At 45.8% G+C, this 24,384-nt stretch overlaps 2 protein-coding genes across 2 annotated transcripts in view; one reads left to right on the top strand and one right to left on the bottom strand.

The window, feature by feature from the left end:
- The first annotated feature begins 13 nt into the window (after positions 1-13).
- Positions 14-14,687, top strand: RAB35 (RAB35, member RAS oncogene family). Its single transcript, XM_005524420.3, has 6 exons — positions 14-106; positions 3,786-3,836; positions 4,601-4,724; positions 11,224-11,348; positions 11,436-11,560; positions 12,070-14,687. Exons 1-6 carry the CDS (start codon positions 55-57, stop codon positions 12,196-12,198), a joined length of 606 nt encoding a protein of 201 aa, XP_005524477.1. The 5' UTR covers positions 14-54; the 3' UTR covers positions 12,199-14,687.
- A 1,018-nt stretch (positions 14,688-15,705) lies between these two features.
- The window catches only part of BICDL1 (BICD family like cargo adaptor 1), a 49,008-nt gene continuing 40,329 nt past the window's right edge, over positions 15,706-24,384 (bottom strand). Inside the window, exons 9-10 of the mRNA XM_014253658.2 lie at positions 23,307-23,427; positions 15,706-19,944 (exon numbers count right to left, since the gene is read on the bottom strand). Of these exons, the coding sequence (XP_014109133.2) occupies positions 19,744-19,944; positions 23,307-23,427 (322 nt within the window). The 3' untranslated portion in view covers positions 15,706-19,743. The remainder of the gene's footprint in view (positions 19,945-23,306; positions 23,428-24,384) is intronic.

Here is a 24,384-nt window from a genome sequence, read left to right as displayed (position 1 = left end):
CGCCACCCCCCGCCCCCCCCCGCCCGCCCCGCCGCCCGGGGCCGCGCCCCGGCCATGGCCCGGGACTACGACCACCTGTTCAAGCTGCTCATCATCGGCGACAGCGGTGAGCGCGGGCGGGACGGCCCGGGGGCGGGGGTAGGCCGCTGGCGGGGTGCCCGCCCCTCGGGCCGTGAGGGGCCGGAGTGCGGCGGCGGGGCCGGAGCGGGCTGTGCGGGGGAGTCGGGGAGGGGCGGCCTCCTCCGCCCGGGCACCCGCGGCGTTGTGCTGCCCGTGCCGCGGCGCGGGGCTGAGCCGGGAGCCCGCGCTGTGTGTGAATGGCGGGGTGCGTTCGCTTGGGCTTCGGGAGGGTTCATCTGATAAACCTGCGGAACTGGCTACCACAGGATATTATGGTAAATAGCTTGGCTGAGTTTGGGAAAAAGCAGATTAGACACGTAGAAGTCAGGACGGCACCGGTAGTGCTGCCGGCATCAACCTTGGCCAGCGCGTGTTTTGACGGCGCCCACTAATCTGTTGCTGGGATGAGGAGGGAATTCCCTTTCTCTGTGACAGGCAGTTCAGGGATCGATGGGAAGGGCTGGCTGCCCTAAGGACTGTTGTTGCCAGTGTGGCAGCTAGTACGTTTTAACAGTCATTATTATCTTAAGTATTCCTTAAGACTTTTTCTTCGCTTCAGCCTGAAGTTTTAGTTCTAGAGTTCTTTTTTTTTTTTTTTTAATTCTGATTTTATAAGTCCTGGAAGAGCTGGTAGCTTTGTATACTTCTCATTATAGTGTAGGATGCGATAGCTAAAAATAGGAGATAAAGGCGTCGTTTGAGGGTTTTTTTTTGAAAATAGACCTTTAAATACTTCTGCAGCAACCTCAGAAACTTCTGGAGGGCTGAGCCTGTGAATTGTGCCAGTGTCTGGTGCTTTGGTCTGGGTATATAAGAACTGGGGAAGATTCCTGCCGTCGGTGCAGCTCGGTGTTGGTAGCACTCCAGCAGCTTACAGCTGAATTTCCATAAACTGGAGAAGGGTGCATCCACCCTCTTCTTTAACAGAGGTGTGGTCCGTGGGGCGGCAGGTCCCGGCATGCAGCAAGGCACAGCTCTTGGATGAAAGGGTAATGTTGCACGATCTTGGCAATTGTCACCTTCAGAAGCTTTAGCTTCATGTAAAAAATGTTTTATTCTACACTGAATGGTGTCTGCATGAAGGGATCTAAGGAGGGAGACAGGACAGCAGCTTCAGAGCAGCTTAAACCCCAGGCAGCTCTGGGAGCCTGCGGATTATTAGAACCAAATGCTGCTTTCTGAGTTGAGCAGTAACTCTGTTGCTTGCTGATGAGTTCCAAAACTGTTCAGGCAAGATAAACAGGATGGTGAAAACTGTGAGGAAGACTTCTCATTTTAAACAATTAAATAAATTTTCTCAGCTTAGTCTTCTTGAGCAAAATCCCTATAGTGTATCCAGTGAAAGGAGTGTTGTGAGAATTGTCAGGCTGCCTGTGGTTCTCTGCTGTGATTAAATCTCACTATGTAGTTTGACTATTGATTTTTCTTTGGTTTTGTTTTTGCTAACCCCAACAGGAAGGCTTTGTCCCTGCTTTCACAAAACAGTTTGCTTGCCTTGTTTATTGACATTTATTCATTGCAATAGGAAGTGACTGTTACTGTATAGGATACTTCTGTCTCGTCTGCTTTCCCCTGTATGCAAATCTGTCAGGAGGGTAGTAGGTTTGTGTGTTTTTAGAACAGGTCATCTTGAAAAGCTGCTGGTGATTTCAGCTGTGCCAGATATTTAAAAATAATACAGATGATCTGTGCTTTGCATCTGCTTCTTTAATTCACTCTACCGTTCAGTAAGATATGGGTCTTAGAATCTTGTCTGACTCTGAAATTTACTTTTAATTGTACAAAGTCAATAGGCCTTTTTTTTTTGTTTTGTTTTGTTTCATTTTGCTGTCTTTAACAAGCTGAGGGCCCTGCAAGCCTTCTCTTCAGATCTTCAAACAGCTCTGTGTGGGAAGTGTGGGGTCACCAAGAGTGTGGTTTCTCTACACGTGAAGAGTATGGGTCAGAGGCAGTGTTTGTTTAGTGAGATCGTTGTCACTGGGAGCAGTTAGAACTTCCTGAGTTCGGGAGGTTTCTTGTCTCTGGAAGCTGCCAGCATGCTGGGAGGGAGCTGTGCAGCTTGTGCAGCGGAGGGCAGTGTGACAGAGCAGTGTCATGTGCAGCTCTGCAGCACCGCCCGGGGCTGGCTGAGCTCGGAGATGCTGCTGTGGTCTGACAAGTCTGCAGGTTCCGGCATCTTCTTGCCTTTCACTGAGCTGAAGGACAAGGCTGCTTGGTCAAGAAGCACAGCACTTGCTATTGAAACATTCTTGTTTTCTCTTAGTTTCTTATTTTTTCTTAGTTGACTGGTATTTACAGAGCTTTAACTCTTGCTAAGTAACCAGTCCTCTGTTAAAGTACAGGAACTGCTCTACTACCTTTTTTGAGCTCAGAGGTATTGATTATATGCATGCTATAACTTTGTGTTTTTTAGTTCCTTTCCTCTTTTCCTCCTTAGCTTGGTAGCAATGAGAAATGAGCATGGCTTCTCCAGATGGCTGGTGATTTGAACTCTTTGCAAATGAGACCTGTCTTACTGAAATCATGCAGATTTTTAGGTTGGATTTTATTTTTTGTTGGTAGCTGTTGTCACATGCCAGCAGCTGAGAACTACCAGAGTTCTGCATAGCCTTTGCATAGGTCTTCTATTAAGAAGAACTTGCAGGTTATACATCATCAAAATAATTACCTTGAATAACTTCTACCTGAAAAGATTTAATAGATAATTACCCTGGTGAAGTTGAATTTCCCATTCATGCCATAGCAGATTTATTTTGGGGAGGAAAGGTCATTAACAGCAGAGATGTTATGCAGAGATAACAGCGTAGAGGCATTTGGATACACAGATTCCCTTGGGTGGGTGTGCAGGAATGAGTTTCTTACAGTTCTTGTCTGAAGCACTGTGAAAAACGGTTCCCTTGCAAGAGACTGTGATCAGGGTGCAAACAATCAGTTATGGAAAACCTGGATGAAGTGCTACTCAAAGCATTTAGAGAAATGTTGCATGGAACATTTTGGCAACAGGTACAGCTTCAGAAAGGTGTGTGTCCTTCCTGTTCAGTGTGGAACAAGGCTGCTTTGGATGGCAATACAGGACAGTGATTCCCAATTCCTGTTTGGTTCAGGCTTCTGTTTGACTGTGGCCAGGCTAATGTGAGCTTTGTAGTACCAAGCCCTGGTGTGATTGTCAGAGCAGCCCAAATTCCACACAGAATGGGAGGTAGGCAGTGGTGTTACTGACGTCACACATGATGTGCAAGTGGAATTCAATAGAGTGCTGAATTCAGAGCAGTGTTCTGAGCCCTTGTTAATTCACAGGACACGCTCAGCTTTGGCTCTTTCCCTAGCAGATGTAAGCCTACTGATTGTAAACTTGCTTTTAGTTATTATTCTTCTCTGACCTCTTGAACTGGCCATAGTTCAGAAGCTGCTGTTGGAGGGTTTGCTGAGGGCTGGAGGAGGGAGGGCACAAGTCCCCCCTCCCTGCTCTGCTACCAGAAGCATTCTGAGCCTTGAGGTGACTGTGCTTGGTCAAATCTCCAAGGAGAGTGTGAAGATGAGCAGTCAAGGTGGATGGTCCTAAATAATGTGCTGATTTTTATGCAATGGATAGGTAAAACACTGTTAACATTCCCTGACCCCCAGGATGCCTGTACTGAAATATTTGCTGTGTTTGTCTGTTGTAGGTGTGGGCAAGAGCAGCCTGCTGTTGCGTTTTGCAGATAATACCTTCTCAGGTGAGTAGTTTGTTTCCTTTAGTAAGTGAAATGCTCTAGGTTTGCTCCAGTGCTGCTGGTTGGTAAGGAATCTGTGCCCACTGATAGTTGTGCTGGGAATACATCATGCTTTAACTTTGCATCTCTTGGTATAAGCCTGTACAGGCCATTCTGTCTGATCTTCACTCACAGGTGGAAGTCCCTGAGTATTGAAATACTGAGGTGGTTCCAGAAACAGCTTAGATGGTTTAGGTTATGCTGTACTCTCTGCAGACTTCCTATTAGCCATTTGGGATTTAGATTGATTGAGTAGTGTGGTAAACCACTTATATTTGTGATAGAACCAATTTATTGGGAGGAAACTCTTAGAACAGACTGTATTCAAAGTAAGTGTTTGCACAAGCATTTAGAGCAAAGCGTTGTCTCAAAATTTTCATAAGTGAAATTCTCTCATAGTTACTGTCTATTTCTTGAGGTACTTGGGTGCACCTTCTTGATTGATGGGATAGAAAAACAATAATTTCATTTTGTAACACTGAGCTTTTAATTTTAAAGGTAGCATGGGAGAAGTGGTTTTATGTCTAGGAAAAAAAAGCTGTTAAAAGTTTAGATAAAACTATGCAGATCAGCATGATATAAGGCATTTTAAACAGTAAGCAGATATGAGGAACCTTGTTCTCCTGTCCAGTCTGAGAGCTGCTGCCAAGTAGTGTTCAAGAAGTGTGCTTTGGGACATCCAAAATAAACAAGACTTAGGTTCTCACTTACCCCTGCTTTCCCTCCAGGCAGCTACATCACCACCATTGGAGTGGATTTTAAAATCCGGACAGTTGAGATCAATGGAGAGAAGGTGAAACTCCAGATCTGGGACACAGCTGGCCAAGAACGCTTCCGGACTATTACATCAACGTGAGTAACACCAGGCTTTGTGCTGTGTAGCTTTGGCTTTGGATCTCATAGTCCAGAGTTGGGGTTTAAGTGTTGCAGTTGATTAACTAATGATAGCTGTGTGGTCTGTACAGTGAAACTTCTCTCAGCTGTGTCAGAACTGACCGTGGTGGTGATACTCTGGCAAGGTTTGGAACTGGGATTGCAGTTTCTCACCCTTCTATGCATTTCTGTGATGGCTTTGTCTCACTCCTCTGCTGCTGGTTTCCAAATGGTAGAACTGGAGTTACTAGACTGCATATAGTAGACAACTTGTTTCTGTGCCTGTCCAAGTTCATCCTCTGATTGAATGCACTGCAGAGCACAGAGTGCAAACTCTCTGTCAGTGTCATATAACTGATGAACAGCTTGGAGATTGAAGAGCAGGATTTCTGATCTGTGGTTTTCCTTTAGAACAAATGCTTTAGCAGCTATCTTTGTGTGGAGTTCTGCTGAAGCAGACACCCACATGATATTAACCTTTTCCTTGGTTGGAATTCAGATTCAAACTCATTGTCCTTTTGAACAGTGTGTGCAGAGCTTTTCCTGTTCCTGAAGAAACCACACCTAGAGCTGCAGTGGTGGGAACTAAGAATAAAATGTGTTTATAAACTGATTGCAGTAAAGATGGACTGCTCACGCGGGAAGAGTGAAAAGTGCGCTTGGAAATGGAACTTTTTGTTTCCTTGGGTTTTAACCAAAATAATTCTTGAAATAATCCATGTGTTTCTCTTGGTCTTTCATGACTCACTTCTCCTTTGGCTCTTATTTGAGACGAGGATCATTTTCAGCTGATGAACTGATTAATTTACTCAGACCAGAAAATAATGAGAGTGGTTGCATGTGTGTTATGTCTAAAGCACTAGAAATGGCCAAGTTGAACGTGATGTGTGCACCGCCCCTTTCCTTTGCACTCCTATACGGATATTACTGGGTTACTTCCATTGTTTCTTAAGTGTTTAGCTTGAAAAAAACTAGGTTGCCTCTTGTAGGGTTCCTGTGTGTGACATCACTTCTTGTTTGAGCGCTGCAGGCAGCTTTGGGAAGGAAGTGGTGAGGGGGAGGCAGGCGTGCAGTGCTGCGGCCCCGTCAGCTGTGACAGGCGGTCCGGGAGCCTCGATTACTGCTGAGTCAGCAAATGGCCTTCCTGTTTGCAGATTCCTAATGAGAGTTGGATCGTGGGGCTGATGCCAGCTAGCTGAGAAAGCCATGGTGTATCCAGCCCTGAGCAGGGAATACCAGCAAAGGAGGGTTCTCACTGTCAACGGGAGTAGCTGGGGATCAGACTTTGCGTGGTGTTTTATGTAAATTTGTCTCTTGATTAACATTTAAAATAGATAAGTTGAAATGGTTTGAAGTATTTGTGCCGTGACATGTTGGAATTTTGCTACTGCATCCTTTTGTATAGCTTTTTACCCAAGTGAGGCATGTTTTACTTTGGGGGGAGCTAATGTTTTGGGATTTCTGCCGTAGCTCTGGTAGTTACAGAATCCTCCATGGTCAGGGAAAGAGGTCTGCATTTTTTGTAATTCTGTGCAGAGGAGTTCATGTGTTCAAGTGGATTTGAAGTGTTGAGAAAAACACTTTGGGAATGCTGGTTATAGTGGGATGAGGGCTCCTCTTGCTAGGTTGGTTTGCTGTGCCTGTCTAGTGTTCTAGTTATATCACCTATAAGACCAGGTGATAACAGGAGTTAAATTTTAGAAATGGTTCCAGCTGGTTTGTTTGTTTTTTTTTTCATTTACCGGCAAAGTAGTACTGTAACTGATTTATTTATCCTAAACTGACTGACAAATCAAGTAACCTTTCTTGTTCTTACAAAAGGGCTTGGCTATCAAATCATGGGTGGAGTGTGAGTGCCCTGTCAACAGAATGTAGTAGTCTGCCTAGTCTTTGACTAGATTGAGGTTTAGACTGAAGTTAAGAATATAAAAGGTGTTCCTTCAGTATTACAGTAGGTCAGGGAGTCCCTTTACAGTGAAATGCAGAGTTCAGATTGATATTGAGCCAAGCCTGGCAAGTAAGCCTGAAATTAGAGCCCATCTGGTAATTACAGTAATAGGTCGGTAGTGCTGCCGTGTGGACTTACAACTGCAAAATGGTAGAGGTGGTAGGAAGTTAATAGTGGAAAATTGGGAAACATTGAAGGCTGTACTAGTTTGATTTCACTTGACTGCAGTCAAAAGCTGAAAAGCAGAATAAAACTGTTAAGGAACAGAAATCAAGTTGGTCTGGAGTGTTCTACAGAAGCTCAAGAAAATGAAGCTAGATCAGAATTTCAGACTAAGAAGTATAAATGCAGCTGGTTTTATTGTCTGTTAAATGTGGAAATACTGGGATAGCTGGTGTCTTCTGGGAGGAGAGGCTGATCTGTGTGAATTTGGTTGCCATGGAATGTCATCCAAATTAAATTTACTTTAAATTCACCAGGGATTTAGCATGCCAGGACGCAGCTGTATTAGCAGGAATACTTAAAATGCATGAACAGCCAGTCCCTGTACTTGATTTCCTCTTGTAGACAGGACTACTTTGTCCTGATTCAGGACTGTGGGTTTAGGATTCAAGCTGTACATAATAGTTGTCAGATGCCAGCTCAGGATGAATAGTGATAGCAGAGGGACCTTCTGCCATGGTTTCCTGTAGAATGGCATGTTTGAGAGAGGGATAAGATCTTTGAGATGATAGAATTGCTGTGTCTTGTAAAGCAGATATAACTTAAAGGCTAGTAGTTAAAAGACTGGTCTGACTGACAATAGATGTGCTTCCAAGAACTTGAAAGAAAGATGGGTATGAAATCAGATTATTAGAAGTCTCTGGAAATGGTTAGAATTGTAGATGAATGAAAGAACAAAGGAAATGTGCGCTACAAAGTAGTAAAATATGAGCAAAGAAGGGTTTAAACCAGTGACCTGTCTTTCACATTGGCTGTTACGTGATTTCCTGAAAACAACATGTGGGTCCTACTGGACTGACACAGTGTCTCTGTTAAATCTGACTTAGCTGCTCCATGAAACTGTTAAAACAATTAACAACATCTGGTTGTTCTAACTCCAGATGCTAATATTGAGCAGCAATTTCTAGAAGGGAATATGAGAACTTTCTCACTGGTTTCTTGCAGCAGGGAATTCCCCAATGAGTTCCCTGTTTCCCCAGGCTGCGTTCAGGGATGTGGGGGGATGCAGGTGGCTGAAGGACATGTTGTGTTTGGGTAATCCCCAATTTAATTCAAGTAGTAGAACAAGCAATAAGGTGTTTATCTTAAAGGTTGGCTTTCTTAAGCCTTTTCCACATCTAAGCTAAAGGTAAAGCCCCTGGGTCTAGGGAACTCTTCCAACTCTATGGGGGCTATGTTGGCTATTACCAAGCATCCAAGGGCATACACAGGTCAGGTTTGGTTGTCTTTCACCTCATTATGAACCTATTCTTAAAATGAATAACTGGTCTAGAACGTTTTTTTTCTGTATTTCACAAAGGTATTTCCACCAGCAGATGCTGGTTTTGGAGGTTTGCAGAGTACACCCACCACACAGAGGACAGCCAGCATCAGTCTGTGACTGAGAGGCTCAGACTGAGGACTTCAGGTCTCTTCTGCTCTCATTTCTGTGGTCTCCATTTCCCCAAAAATGTGGATGGGAAGGAGATAAGACATTCTTTCCCTTGTGTCAAAGTCTGAACTACCTCTTGGTTGCCAAAAGCACAAAATTTACACCTACTCCTCCCTGAATGCCAAAAGCCCCATCTGTTCTCTACTCGCCAAAGCCCACAACCTGTTATAAAAGCAATTCTGCACTGCATCATTCTGGAAGTTGAAGTATGAGATAGGATAAATCAGATTTTGTTTTCTAGTACTGTCCTGCATTTGGGGTTGGAGAAGCTTTGCTGTACTTGTTAAGCCTAAAATGTTATCTAGGATTCAGAGCCATATCTAACAACTGATAGAAAATAGCATGACCAGCTTTTTGAGAAAAAATGTGTGCTGTAGGACTTAAGAGTTAGAGAATAACAGGTAGTCATGGTCTTATATCTCAGGCTTATATCTCTTGGTAATGACAGCCAATAGAGAAAATGACATTTTAGTGTAGATGAGGGGTTGGCAACCTTTCTAGAACGATGTGCCAGACAATTTTCCCTTCCAAAAATAGCAGCAGTGTGTGCTGGTAGGCACTCAGCAGGAGTCAGGGGTTGCTGTCTTGCACAAAGGAAGCTATTTCTGATGAGATGGTTGGCACTATCAGTGGCAGGAGCTCCAAGCTCCTGCAGGGTTCCCATTGCTGTGGTGGTCTGTGCTGCAGGGTCCAGCCCACAGCCCCCATCCCAGGAGCAAAACGCGACGGTGCTGACGCTGTGTCAGGAGTGGGATCGGTACGTGCAGGCTGCCGGCTTTCCACTCCCCAACATCATATGCTTTGCTTAGAAGAAAATGTAGGTGCGTGGGCAAGGTAGGAGCAGCAGGATGCTCCACTGGGCCTCTGGTTGGGCTGACAGGGATGCCAGGCTGGGCTCGGTGTGCGCAGCAGAACGAAGCAGCTCTGCGTAGGTGCAGCTGAACCACTGCGCTTCTCTAAGGGCTGAGTGTTGTCTTGGCAAATGCAGTTGGGGAGGAAGTGGTAGGTCAGTCTGAGGGCTGCTGAATTAAAAGACTGTTAGGTGATGATGCGGGAGAGCTTGAAGAGAATTGGTTTATTGTTCAGCTGTAGAGAAATCCAGTGTGTTGGTAAGATTGGGGATCTTTCCCTTTCTGATGTTATCACATCAAAACCAGTGTGCAGGGCATGCTAGTGTCAGGAGACGATGGGTTATTTTTGCAACATGTGGATTCAGGCCATGGAGTACTTTTCCCTCTAAAAGATCCAAGTTATGAGCAAAGTTGAGTTGTAATCAAGTAAAGCACAAATGCAGTGCTGTGGCAAATTTTGAAGTTGTTGAAAGAACTGACTGCAAATGGACTAGATCATTTGAAAGAGCAGGATTTCTTATGGGCTGGGATTAAGTAATTCTTACCTGAGTTAGTGCTTGCCAAGGGAATTGAATGTACAACATAAATCACTGGTAAAACATGGTATGGGAGAAGCATTTGAGTGTCTTCTGCAAGTGTCCAGACAGGCAGTAGGAGCAGAGCGTCATGGAGAGGAGCACTGGAACCCAGGGACTGTCGCTGCAGGGGGATCAGGAGGGGAAGGTGTGTGACTCCGGGGGTGATCTGTGACTCTCTGCAGGTCTGAGGGTGCATAAAGGCAGGTGGCTTCTCTTGTAGAAGGATGAGGCTGGAGGGGGGAAGAGACAGTGACTTGCTTAAGCACTTCAGTAGCAAAGTGCGCTGAAGCTTTGAGATCTTCTCAAAGGTGTGTTTGGGTTAGAGTCAAAGGCTTTGAAGTTCAAAGGTGTTTGCTGAGTTGGAAAAGTCAAAGAGGAGCAGAATGGTCACAGTGGACATCTCTGAAGTGCAGTGGATGTACTGCAAGAAGTGTTTGTGGTAAGACAGCAAGGTCTAGGAATGCTGTCACAGTTTAAGGAAAAATTCTCAATTTTGTATTTATTAAAAATTTTAATGTTGATCAGAAGAAAGAGAAGACAATATAAGGAAAAGAATAAAGCTATACATAATATAAAAAAATGGATCCTGATGAAGACCTCACTGTTAACTGTTTCCTGTTTCAATGACTTCTTATTTTTTTGGGTTACAGCTGCCTAATTTGCAATAGGGAATGTACCTGGTAGCCTTGTGGTAGTAGCTGAAAACTGAGAAGGTAGAGCTTGTTGGGTTTTTATTTAGCATTTTCATGGTGCACATACTATCTGCCTTGGGTAGCTTTGTGCAGGTGATAATGCTGGAACCTGAATTCAGATATTTTTCTTGCATATCAGACTTGCTCATCATCTTTTAGAGGTGCCAGTTGCCCAAGACTAATGGGAATAAACTGAAGTAAAGCTTATTTTTAATGGCTAAAGGTAGCAGAGTGCATTGAATGCACATATGGAGTCGATCTGTTGAGTAGGAAGGTGTGATCAGAACACAGTCGTTCAACAAGACAGAAATTTTTGAGAGCTTGAGAGAACTGTGACTGAAGGTTGAGTATATTTGGAGATCTGCTGAAATTTTAGTCTGTAAGTAATCGTTCACAGATAACAGAATTATTGCAAAAACTTAATGTGGCTTATACAGCCCCAAGGTTCACATCACAGCCAGTACAGAGGATGTGCCTTTGGTACTGTAGCTGGAAGACAGCATTCATCTTTGAAGGTCTTGAAAACCTCTACAAGGAACATTTTAGAAATCTTTGGACTTGGAAATGTATTTGTATAGAGCAAATGAGCAGGGAGCTCTGCAGCTTTGGAGGAATAGCCTGGGATCAAGCTGATATAAAAGAGTCTCAGTGGAAAGGTGCCATAACTTGAGGATTTGTTGTGAATCCTGTAGAAGCTCAGTGGAAGAGAAGGTGATACCTTGAGTTAACAGTTGCTGTCCTTTTGTGCCCCACAGGTATTACAGAGGAACACATGGGGTCATTGTTGTCTACGACGTAACGAGCGCAGAATCTTTTGTGAATGTAAAACGGTGGTTGCATGAAATTAATCAAAACTGTGATGATGTCTGCAGGATACTAGGTAGGTAATTAGGGCGTTACAGCATCTTATTTAGTGGGCTGGCCTGCTGAAATACCAAACTGACTTTTATTCTCTTTCCTTTTTTAGTGGGCAATAAGAATGATGACCCAGACCGAAAAGTGGTAGAAACAGAAGATGCCTATAAATTTGCTGGGCAGATGGAGATCCAATTGTTTGAGACCAGCGCCAAAGAAAATATTAATGTGGAAGAGGTAATATAATATTCAGAAGAGTAGAGATAAAATGATTTGGGGTGTGGGAAGAAATAAAATTTCCATTCTTCCCATTGAGAAAGAAAAAGTGCTTCTATGAGTTACAAGTAGTAGGTAAATTGTCAAAAAGAGACATTTGGCTCTTTATGGAAGTGTTGGGGAAGCAAAATGAAGGAGCCCACACTGCATTTTCAGTAGCTTTACAGTGCTCACGTATTAGGCAGGAAAGACTTGAGAATGCTTGTAGGAGGTAGGACTGCCCAGGCTTCACTCCTGGCCTCAGCCGCCAAACTGCCCTGGTTTTATTTACTGGTTTGGAAAAAGGGATAGAGGTACTGTTTAGTTTGGGAGTGGGCTGGGAAAAGGTATTGGATTTCCACTCGGGCTGGGTAAGGTCTCTGAAGCATTATTGAAACATACAGCAAAGGGGAATGGCTTGCAAGGAGCAGCACCCCACAGGAGCCAGCCCGAGTTCTGCGGTGGTCTGAGTGTGCTTGTTTCTCTTGCAGATGTTTAATTGCATTACAGAGCTTGTCCTGCGAGCAAAGAAAGAAAACTTAGCAAAGCAGCAACAGCAGCAACAGAACGATGTGGTGAAGCTAACGAAGAACAGTAAAAGGAAGAAGAGGTGCTGCTAATGCCCCTTCCCTGCTGCAGAGACTCTGCTCTCAGACAGATCAGCCCCTCCAGCTAGACTCGGGCAATTCCACTGGGGCAGGCTTTGGGAGGACTTTCTCAGTTTTGTGCCGTTATTTAAAGATTATTTTTTCTCCATGTTTTCTATCAAGAGGCGCTGGCACCTTACCACTGCAGTGCCAAGAAGGTATCGGATGGAATCTTGCCCCCCTCTCCTCCCCTGCTCATTCCAGTGCGCCTTGTAGACAAGAAGGACGTTGCCTACCAAGTGGACTAATTAACCCAAGTTTGTATATAATGTATATTGCTTTAACCAGCCTCGCCTCCCTGTTGTCGCTTTGGCTTCTGCCTTCTTAATGTCAACCAATCAAGGACTGCAGAGTTCATCTTTTTAAAGAAAAAGTTTAAAAGTTCTTAATTTGAGTTGGCCCCAGGTTGGCAGCGACTGCTTCCTGGGGCCTCCAGCTTCATTTCTGTTGGGCTCCAGGCTGGCAACTGGTGTCCCTGGGGCCCCTGGCTTCTCCTGGAGTCCCAGGCTTTTCCTGGGGCTCAGGCTGTGTTTTTCTAGGTACCAGGATTGCAGGTGTCGCTGCTGGAGCCTGGGGTTTCATTTCACCAGCCCCTGGGCTGGCAGCTGGAGCTGCTGCTGGGGCCTGGAATTTCAGCTTGCCATCATCCAGATTTGTGGCTGGATCCTTGGGTTTCACCTCCTTGTGCTGCAACCCAGCTGTACCTGTGCTCTCCTGTAGTTTGTATCAAGATACTGGAAAACAAACTGACTTGCAGAAGTGGGATTTTTTTAAAATTTTTTTTTTAAGCAAAGTTTAACAACTTTGACCTCTGCTTCTGGTTCTGCCAGTGTCCTAAGTGAGGGTCCATTTCTTTTGACAAGAACAAAAATCATGTGATTCTGCCAAAAACCCCAAACTTCTCCTTGTTGCCCTGTCCACAAATAGGCAATCTGAACTTGAATGTGAATTTTGGTGGCAAAGCTTTTGTTTTTGAGAGAGAAAAGGCATGAAAAAAAATCCAGCTCTCCTTATTGATGTCTGAATATGAAAGCTGCAGGATCATTCCCGGGATTCTTCTGTTAGGAAGGAGGACTGCTGTTAATGCAAAGAAATGGAAAGCTTGCTTGCTTGGGTTATGTGGTGGTGGAGGATCACACTTGGAAACAAACTGGGCTTGCTGTGCTCAGCAACATTTTCCTGGCCCTCGTCAGCCTTTCTGGGAAAACAAGGGCTCACTTCCTCAACCTGAATAGATGTAGTTAAAGGTGGAGAGTGTATGTGTGTGTAACTAAAATATCAAATGTCTGGGCTGAAAGGACATGCTCAGCACCTGAATTACTGCCTAAATAATATTAAAAAAAATAATTTTACCTTAAAAGGCATGGAGGATATGACTTCCTTTAAGGCCTTGAAGGTGGACATACTCCATGTGCCAGTAATTGGCCCTATGGAATTGCTGGCCTTAGTTTGGTAGGATGTGATTCACCCCTGTCCTTGAGCTTGGAATCATCAGCCCACTTCTCTCCCGGAATCATCAGCCCACTTCTCTCCCTCACCCTTTCCCCAGGAGAGGCTAAATTTTAGTCACTTATTTTGCCTGCATTTTTTTAGATTTTTCAGGTTGTGGTAAGAGCCCTGATGATACAATCACATCACAATCAATCACTTTAAAGAGTTTTTCCAAAGTGCAAACAATGAATGTGTAACACGTGGGTTTTTAATCGGTTCAGGTGCTGGGGATACGTATCCAGCTGCCTTCACCCATCTCTTTTATTCACATATCTTGCATTGGTAACCCAAGAACTGGAGTGAGCTGGGATGATGCTGCTGGAGTGAGCTCTGATCACTGTAAGATTTGAGTGGCTGTGGAAAGTGGTGGCTTGGGTCACACCAGTCCATCCTGTCTGCTCTCCAGTGTGGAATGTGGTGTGTGCTGGGAGGAGCTGGGCCCGTCCCTGGAGCTGTGGGGGTTTCCCCCTGCAGATGGAGGGGCCCAGCTGTGTTACTTGGGGAATCTTGTTGGTAGCTGTGTGCAGATCTGGGAGGGAGTAACTTCATATAGGCAGAAATAAAGAACATGTCTGAATTTACTGGAAATGATGCAATAAAATGAGGAAATGGTGCACCCAAGCCTGGAGTGTTCTCTTATATGGAAAAATTGTTCCTCTTTGAGTCCAGGTTTTTGTGGCCTTGGTTGGAATTCTGTCAATCCAGGTCTAGCTTTGTGGCTTAAAGTGGGGATTTCTTTCTTGTTTTCCCCAGAGCTGGCTGTAAAGGAGCAGTTACCTCTGCTCTTGCCATCACTGTTCAATTGGAAGGGGTGGGGACTGTTTCTCTAGTGGTGCTGATGTGAAGTTTCCTAAATGTTGAGCAATGGAATGTCTAACTGGTTTGCTAGGATTATTTCTGTAATGAAAGTTTCTAATTATGCTTTTTAAATAATTTTAAAAAACTAAAAATAAAGGTTACAAGCTGCCAAATCTTTTTTTGAGGCTCTGTTTCCTCTGCTGTCCAGCACCTGGAGGTGGAGGGTGGCAAGCCAGGGGTGAGCTCTGCTGCTGTGTGCAAAGGGTTATTTCCTGAAAGGGGATATTAAGAAAACCATAATTAATGCTTTCAAATGTTTAGTTGCTGTTTTAGTTTGAATGAAAGAGCAAGGTGGAACGGGTAACTTATTTCTGTGTGAAGTGAGGTGCCTGTGATTGTGCTGTAATCTTTTGTCTTCCTGCTCAACAAAAAGTATTGAGTGAGCTTTGCAAGCTCCTCCTCCCGAGATGACTAAAAGCATCGAGTCTGTTCTCACTTTCCTGGGAAATTAATGTGTGTTAAATTAATCAGTGCAGGAACTGCAGCCGTGGCTGTGCCCTCAGCATCCCCTTGCCCTGCCCAGGCTGCTCCTGCGGAGTTGATGGAAACCTGCTCTGGGAAGGTGCCTTTGTTCTGTCTGTGCTCTTCTGGGAGGAGGAGGTGGAAGGGACTCCTGGGGATGTGTGAGTGGTCTGAGCTGCAGCTGCTGTCAGCTGTGGGTCTGTCACTGTCTGTGTTGGTGCCTAAACTCCTTCCAATTGGAGTCTGCCTCCTTACCAAGGCCTGTAAAGGACACAGCTGGAAGGTGGAGTGATTTACTCACCTGTAGGTTTTCCTGTGCATCAAGAGATAAAAATGTTTCAGACGTTTTTGCCCTGGCCCCTTCTCTCCTGAGCACACACAGGGGCTCTACCTCGCTGAATTTCATGGGATGATGCAGCACCAAAGATGCTGTTGGGTGTTAAATGGCAGTTCAAAAAGTGAGCTTGTTTTGCAGCTGGGCACAGTAAAGTGGTGAGAACTGAGACAGTATCATATAAATGATCTGTTTTATTCTGAAGAGAACTATTTACAAAAGAAGTAGAGCATTGTTTTTACTAAAAATATGCCTTTATAGATTTTTATAATATGTATCATATAAAAACCATACATTTATTTACATGACTGCTACATACAAAAATTACAGCACTGTGGTATATGTACATATCTATAGGTACATTCTTTCTGCTTGTCCCTGCTGTGTGCTTTTCCCCTCTCAATCCAAGGGAATCATTGCTGCAGCACCCAGACACTTCCTTTCTTGGCTTTTTGGTTCAAACAATCTTGCTTTTTATAGCTGAGTGGGGAGTAGAGAGTTTGCCTGATGAAGAGGCTTATCTGGAATTCACCATTCTAAGTAGGACAAGTGCATGTAGCCCTGCCCGCAGCCTCACTTTCTGCTCTCTGTGCAAAATGACTCTGTTGTCAGTAACTTTTTGATTTATTGTTCATCTCCAGGGCAAGTTGCTGATCTAAGTTTGTATGAAGATAAAGTGCTAGTGACTTGCCTTTCATTTACATTTGTTCCTTGTTTACAGTTGCTTCCCTTGCAGATTTTAGGAAGGGGAGACTGATCCCTTTCCCCTCAGGCTGGCCTAATAAACATTTGCTCAAACAAGTCACCTGTTACTTGTGGGAAAGTCCTTTGTAACCTTAATCTCAGCAGGCATCTCTTCTCTGTGCAATATTTGAACAGTGACTGTGCAGCCCTACTGTTTTATTTACCATTATCTCAAAAGCAAGGCTGAGGGTTGTGTTTAGAGCTGCTAATCCCACTCCTTTGGGATGCTGAGTACCTGCTGGATTAATGTGCTTCCTCATCTCATTCCCTGGAGTTGATGTTTCCTTTGCATTGTGTGTGTCCTGGTAGAGTCAAGTACCACAAGTGAAGTGTCTTCTAACCAGCACTGCAAGGCTGATTCTGGGCTCCTGGCCATGACAGGATGGAGGTGAGTGTGTTAGTGACAGCACAGGGTGAAGACCTTGTTAAAACACAACGTGACAAATGGGTGTGAAGGACTGCACAAGGTTTTTCAAGACAAGACAAAACCTAGCTGCTGTGTTAAGGCAGTTTCTGTTCCTGTGGAGTAGCAGCTCAGCACAAGGTCTCCTTTGGTGTATTGCCCAGTTCATTACACCCAGCTCTCTTGTATCTCTGGGTTTAGTAGTGCAACTAAGTCTTTAGGGTGAAGGGGCTTGTTTGAAGAAACTATACCCAACTGGCATAGAATGTGCTGACTTTGCTCTTGCAATTTCTTCTGTCACTCTTGTTAAATAAATAAAATTGCAGTGGGATTAAGGATTCTCTGTAAATGAAGAGATGCTGTGCCTACCCTTGCAACTGATTGAGTCACTTTCCTCAGCAAATGTAGCAGAAGGCACCTTTCTTCATCTCATTACTGCATCTTCATGGGGTAAGTTAAGGCTCTTGCCTTAGGATTGCATCCATGCATCCATCCATGCACCCATGCGTGCACCCATGCGTCCATCCATCCATGCATGCATCCACGCATGCACCCATCCATCCACCCATCCATGCATGCATCCATCCATCCCCATGCGTCCATCCATGCATCCATCCATCCATGCATGCATCCATCCATCCATCCATCCATCCATCATCCATCCATCCATCCATCCATCCATCCATCCATCCATCCATCCATCCATCCATCCATCCATCCATCCATCCATCCTCACTGGGGTAGAGTCCCACACAACTGCTGGGCATGTGGCTCGAATAGAGTTGGTGGGGTCTGGGAAATGACAACTGACAGCAGAAGAAAGGTCCCTGAGGACCGAGATGTTCACGTGGCTCTCCTGATAGAGCATTGTTTTCAGTGTTCACAGGTGTCATTCTGTCACAGGTGTCACTGTGTCACAGGTGCCACTGGCATCCACGCAGCCACGCCTGGTTCTGCAGTATCAGCACTTGGGGTAATTCATGTGGGTGTGACAGTCCTGGCAGCAGGAGATGCTGAGCATGTGCCTTGTGTCCCTGCCCCATCCAGAGTCACAGCACAGGCAGGATGGGAGGATGAGGACTGAGAGCACTGCACTGCAGCCCTTCCCCTCACTTGCACAAGTGGCTACAAGCAGATACTCAACAGCTGAGCATTGCTTAGAATGGAGAGGCCAAGGTTCAGTTTCCTTCCCTGCCTGTGAGGCTCCTGATTCCTTTCCCCATAAGCATCAAGCTGTATTTGGTGGGGCTTTGCCCAAGTATTTCCTGAAGCAGGCTCTGCACTCCAGGATTCATTGCTTTCATGTAGATGGGTTTTACCACCCAGCTCTTCACTATCATTGCCAATCTCAGAGGACTCTGCTCCTTGCAACCCAGTGCTTAGTGCAAGATGATTTCGTACCAGTGTGGTGGTTTCATGCTAATAAGGAAACACGGGAATGCTCAAATCTTCCTAGGCAGAAAGGATATTTGTACTGAGGTATTATGGATGTTCTATCCCACAGGTAAGCTGAATAATACTAAAACCCAAGCCACCAGCCTCTTATCTGCTGTTCAGAAGGAGTTTGGTACCTATTCTAGCAGAAAGCTTGTTCCTGTAAGTAGTGAGCAGAGACAGCAGCTCCCTGTGGGATGGTGTGTTAGCACCAAAGTTGCTGAGCAGGGCAGAGCTGAAGGTGTACCCAGCTCTGTCTGCTGTGGGACAGTGTAGGTGGTGGCCTCTTTAGAGCAGCAGAAAACAAACTGGGGCCCGTGGGTATCATGAGCTGGGAGAATGTGTGAAAATTGCATGACAGCAGCAGGACATCTCTGAACTGAGCCTGGTGCTCCTCACTGGCTTATGATGGTAGACTGACAAAGGAGAAGAGCTGTAAAGTGCCCATCCAGTGAGGAGGGAAGGTCCCTACTTGAGTATTGCAGGATTTCCAGCACTGCTGTGTGCATACACCAAAAAAGCCACCTTCCTTCTTGTTGATCAAGTCGTGCAAAGCAGGCTCTGGTCATCTTTGATCAAAAGGACCTTTGGCTACCTGCTCACCAAAGGGCTGAGTAGCAACTGACCCACAGACAGGGACAAACCTTTCTGTCAGGCCATAGCCAATGTTACTGCATAGGGCAGAGTAACCTGCAGGCTTTCCAGAGCTTTGTAACACCCTGATGGCCTTTGGCTTCAGTGAAGGCAGATGCCAGTGTGCTTTCTGAGGATCCAGTCTGCCAACCCAATGTCAAAGACTGACTGACATCATTGGGAGTAGGCTTTCAGTGAATTATTAGTTAGGCTTTTGGGGGTCTATCCAGTTAAAATGAGTTTTCTCTGTTTGGGAGATGTGTATGGCTTTGGGGAGAGGCATGTGACTTGCTGAAGCTCCCAAACTACTTTTGGCCATTGGTGGAACAGCAGATGCCCCAGGACTGAACATGCACAACTTTTATCCAGTCTGTAATCTCTTGCAGATGGTCAGTCTCCATGGTCAGGGAGAAATCTGTGTAGCTACAGCCTGCAACTCTTACCTCTGTAACAGAAAGGAGCTGGAGAGGACAGTGACACCACCTATCTGTCCCCTGCCCTGAGCTGAGAGGAGCCTGGATCCCGGCGAGGGTGAACAGCCACGCAGAGCTCCAGGGGAGATGGTGCCCAGGCAGGATCTGCAGTGAGGGCTCAACTTCCACCACAGAGAAAGCTACATTTGTCAAAACATGGTACTGCTGGGGCCAGAGTGACTCCAGTCTCAGTGGGATGGATGAAGGATGTCACAGCTGCCAGGGTGGTACAAATGGCTCCCCTCTGTCGTCTTGCATTCAGCCCTCTTCTTCCCCCTGCGCTCGCTGTGACAGCAGTTCTCAATCCCCTGCACCACTCTGTCTTGGGGCTGCTTATTTCCTTCTCCAGCACAAGAATGCTTTTAAGACAATCAGAGGATTCTTCACAGCAGAAACTGGACTGTGTCAAAGCGCCTAAAATATACCCTGAAGTTTATCACTTCACTTACAGGGTAAGAAAAGTTTCTTTCTACTAGGATCACATTGTCAGTTTGCAAATCTCCAATTCATGTAAACATTTGGTTCAGACCAGGTGCGGTGTAAATAGTGCAGAGTCTCAAGGGTTAACTCCTTTGCCCCCTTCTTTTTTACTCAGTGGATCAGACTTGGGTCCATCAGCAAGCTGGGCAGCTGCCCCACTCCCCATCTTGAAGCAGGAATGGCTGGAGAATTTTCTCTTTTTCAAATTAATTTTTCTTGAAAAAGGAGAAGAGACGGTTTCCTTCAGCCCCGCCGGGCTCGTCCCCCTGCTGCTCCGGCCTGAGCGTGGGGGAGGGCCTGGCACTCCGCTTGGCGCCGGAGCCACTGGAGAAGGAAAAAGCAAGCTGGCTCCATTCCTTCGGGTGTTTGTCCATCAGCTGCTGGTCAATGACCCTGTGCATGTCATCCTGCAGCAGAGGGAGACGACAGGGGTGTTAGTGGCAGCTGCTGCTCGAGGGGAGCTCGCGTGGGGGCGGCTGAAATGGGTATGAAACGTGCAGTGATGAGATGGAGCAGGGATGACGGGAGCGGGGATAGGTCTGTGTCCCCACCTGACAGTGGGCTCATCTGTGCCTGCTGCCGTGAGGCTTTTCAGGGAGTGAGGAAGATCAACCACACACAACTGAGGGATAAATTGCTCAGGTGGTCTCACACAGGAGCCCTGTGCCTGCTTGGGACTCTGTGCCACTCCTAAGCTGTGTTTCTCTGCTGTCTGCAGCTTGCAGATGTCCCCTTTGGGGGAGAAATTAATAAGAACAAATGCAGCTGAAAGCAAAGGCCAGAAGGACAGAGATCTGTGCTGAGCAGGTCTGTGTGCTCACCAAGTGGACAGGCAGGGGTGGCAGAGCTGCTGCATGGCCACTGTCACTGCGGCTTCTTTGGGGAAGGTGTCGAGGGGCTGGGGCAGGTGTGGGCCCACCAGATCCTTCCTGGGCTTTGCACCAGACTCACCAAACAGAACTGAGCTCGTCCCTTAGACCCCCCTCCTTCCCCTAGAGCCAGCACAGCAGTGGCAGCTCTGACTGACAGCTCAGTATGAACTGTGGCTTTTCAGATGTACCAGAAATGATCTGATTCCATCCATGTTTAACCCATAGTGAAGCTGCTTTATATAAAATAATTACCCAGTTCCATTACCACTAATGATGTGCTAACTTGTTCCTTGAAAACCTGGCTATAAATTTTACAGATTTTAAACTATCAGATCGATTGCTTCTCCTATAATTGCATACTTAAACCACAGCTTAGTGAAAATGTGTGTACACAAACTAGCCCCACAGAGGAATCAACTGTTCTTGGGTGGTTTGGTCCCTGATTAGGGCTGAGGACACTGTCTGGTGAGAATGAGGATACTCTGGATGGGCTGGAGTGGTGGAAGTGCTGTTCATTCAGCACAGGACTGAAGGGAAGGTGCTGCCAACTGCCCATCAGCCAGCTGGGACTGGAAACTTAATAATGGCTAATCTCTTGTTGCAGTGTTTTCTGCAGGGAAAGGGATTGACAGCCATGACCTGGACCTGAATTTAGGATGAGGATTTCCCCTGTGGGAGCAGGAGGGTGCAGAGCTACACAGACTGGGGAAGATTTGGGTCTTTTTAGAGCAGGGCTGGAGAGAGGAAAGGCAGAGGGAGAGTTGAAGAGGTTGAGGTGAACATCAATATGAAATATCAGTGAGACAGGTTTCCAGAGCTGAAGCTGCCATGTGAAAATGTACACCACTTGGATTTTGAAGGCACCTCTTCTGCTAAATGAAGTAGGTACCAAGGCTCCTGCATGGCAGATCTGTGTCCTTGATCAACCATACAACAAGGGATGAGAATGATTTACATGTATATTTATATATATATACACACACCAAAATATCATACATATATATAAATACAGTATGCACTATTGAGAGTACACTGCATTGGGGTCTGTCAGATGTGTGAGTCAGAGAGCGAAGCACTTGCATGGGGAGGTTCTTTTGCTTGAGTCCTATTTTATAACTTGTATGATTATGTCCTTAGAGAACACTGCAATCTTGCTGACAGCCCTTGGTGAAATGCAGACTAGAAGTGTGCAAGAGCAAAATGTTACCAGATTAAAGCATTCAATTACGCCCAGCTAAAGCAGAGACTTTTATCCTATCAGAAACTTGCTGCAAACCCCTTTGCAAAACAGTCCCCAAAATACATAAATCACCCAACTTGTTTTGTGCCTCTGTGGCTGAGATGGTGTTGAGGGGAAATGAGGTGGCTGGAAACTATTTTGCTGCTGTGTAGCAACACCTCAGGTCAGTATGGAGACAACTTACTGCCATGAAGTGGGCCTGAGCCTCAGCTCAGGGGTTGCTGTGTTACTGCAACAGGACCTGTTCTTAACCTCTAAGTTAGGTTTATTCTAGCACAAAGTAGGTTTCACTTTATACCACCCATCCAGACTGCACTTGGATCTAGACAGCTCCTATGCAGAGCACAGAGTGTCATTTACTGGACAATGAGGCTGAGAAGTAAAATCCCAGTCTGTCTTTCAAGAAGCTTTCTAGACACTAAATATTTGGATAGAGAGGGTTAATAATATGTGAACCTCAGACTGGCTTTTCCTGTGGTGCCCTGGTAAAGCCTCACCATGGGGTGCAGGATGCTGCCCCTGGCTGGTGCTGGATGGGGGGTGTGGGCAGAATATTGGTGGGTGATGGAGACTTCCACTGGCCCCTCTTGCCAGATGATGGTGAAGGCAGAAAAGGATGTGGGTGATGGTGGCAGCAGATGGAGAGGGGATGGTGGGTGTGGGGAGCTCACCTCAAAGGCAGGAGGGGTGTACGACTAAAGCTGTTGGTACAGGAACTGAGAAAGGCCACTAGATCAGAAACCAAAGGAGCCAGATAGTAAAAAGCCCTGAGGAAGCAAACTGTAAGCAGGAAAAAGAAAAGAAAGAAGAAAAGAAAAGGGAAAAAAAAAAAAGAGAGAGAGAGAGAGAGAGAAACGAAAACACAGTGGAGTTGAAACAGGAGCGAGGTTGTATGGGAAAGGTTTCTACTGGTCAGGCTTGTTGTTAGTAAAGCTGGGGTCTTGCATGGTCTGCAACAAATCACTATAAATGGCACAGACCTTTTCTCTTGAGTCTGCTTTATTTTCTGAGGTAGCCCTCCCTTGGTGCTGGTTCTGGGAGGAGGCAGCTTTGTCTGCTCTCAAGGGTTCTCTGCCTTCACAAGGGTTTCCCCCTGACCCCAAGCAGAGCATCTCCAGGGCAGCTGTGGAACTGCCATGACTTTGTTCTTTACCTTGGTGAAGAACTGGAATTTTAGCTCCTCCTTCTTGATGGATCTTCGGAGTTGATGAAAACAGTGCACCAACAATCAGCACAACCTCGTTCTCCCACCTTTCTGCTCCATCATGGAAATGCACAGACATGCTGTGCCCACACATACCCAAGGTGTGCCTGCCTAGGGACACCTCCTGCACGGACTCCTCCTCACCCCATGCAGAGCAACGTGCACATTTCCCATTCTGCCAGGAGGCACAGTCTGCTTCTCCATTTTAAATGAGTGTTTAGAGCTGTAGAATTAGCAGCTCACAGCCAAAAGGCTCAGAGCAGGGAGGGGCAGTTCCCCCCGGCACCCCACGGCATCGCTGGCTCCTGCAGAGCCAAACCCAGCACCCCCAAACACCCAATCCATGGATGCTCAGGCAGAGGACATGACACACCCACAGGGAGGGGGGACACTCCCCCACAGGTGGCCCTGGGGTCATGTGTCCCTCGGCCCCCACCCTGCCGAGGTGCTCACCTGCCAGGCCTCCAGCTGCTGCGAGAGGTTCACCTTCTGCTGGATGGCATCCAGGAGTTGGCTGTTGAGGGACATCATGTCGATCTTGCACTTGGTCAGCTCCACCTCTACCGCGTTCTTCCTGTGGGGACAGAAATCAGGGCATGGCACCTTTTTCTTTCTAAATGAAGAGTTAAGCATATCTAAACAAGTCTTTCTCTGGCAAGTCCCCACATCCTAAGGTGTTCATCTCTGCTGTATTCTGGACAATTGATTAATCTGAAGGGTGGGACAGAACTTCTGACATCATTAAAGCCAGCAGATTTCTGATAAGCACACTGTGAAGAATACTGAAAGAAAATCAGATACACTGCTGTGTAAGATAATAGTATGCCTGGATAATGTGCAAGATCTGCCAATAAAATGGAGATCTAGAACGAGGTCTATATACAAATATTTTCTCTTTTTCTTCTGTTTACATGCATAGAGAAATGGTGCATGCTAAAAATCAAATTACCTGTTGATCACTTGATCAATAAATTGCAATATAAGCCAAAAAAAGTCTTAAATAAGAGTAAAATTCTGGTTTCACTTGGGACTTGAATTGAAGGAAGAAATGAAAGAAGAGAGCTTATCACATCATATACTTTTTAAGAATGACAAACTGTTAAAATCGTTTGAATTAAATGTTAGGCTTTAAGGAAAGCTCCCAGTTTCAGTGGAGTTGTCCCAGCCCTTGGGAACACCTCTGCTGCATTTCCTCCCAGACATTTGGTGGCCACTGGGCATGTCATGCCATGGCCAAGGTTACCCAAAGAGCCCCAAGTGCTCAGTGGCTGAGATGTTCCAGCTACTCATTGCTTGTGGAAAGGAATTGTCCTTTAAGATAGAGCAATTTCCTAAGCTGCCCAAGCTGCTCACCATGCTGGGAGCACACAGGTGAGCACAAAGCTTAAGTTTTCAATTAACTACTGTGTGATAGGAAAGCAGAACAGGATTTGCTGGGAACCATCCTTCCTTGCAAACATTTTTGAGAGAAATAATTGCATCTTATTAACTGTAGCTAATTCCTTGTCTCCTAATAGCTCCCTTGTGCTCC

Source organism: Pseudopodoces humilis, chromosome 20, assembly GCF_049639895.1.
Source record: "Pseudopodoces humilis isolate 2021_Gansu_Grassland_sample_001 chromosome 20, ASM4963989v1, whole genome shotgun sequence".
Classification (NCBI taxonomy): domain Eukaryota; kingdom Metazoa; phylum Chordata; class Aves; order Passeriformes; family Paridae; genus Pseudopodoces; species Pseudopodoces humilis.
Note: the sequence above shows the minus strand (reverse complement) of the source record. Positions and strands in the feature narration are given on the sequence as shown.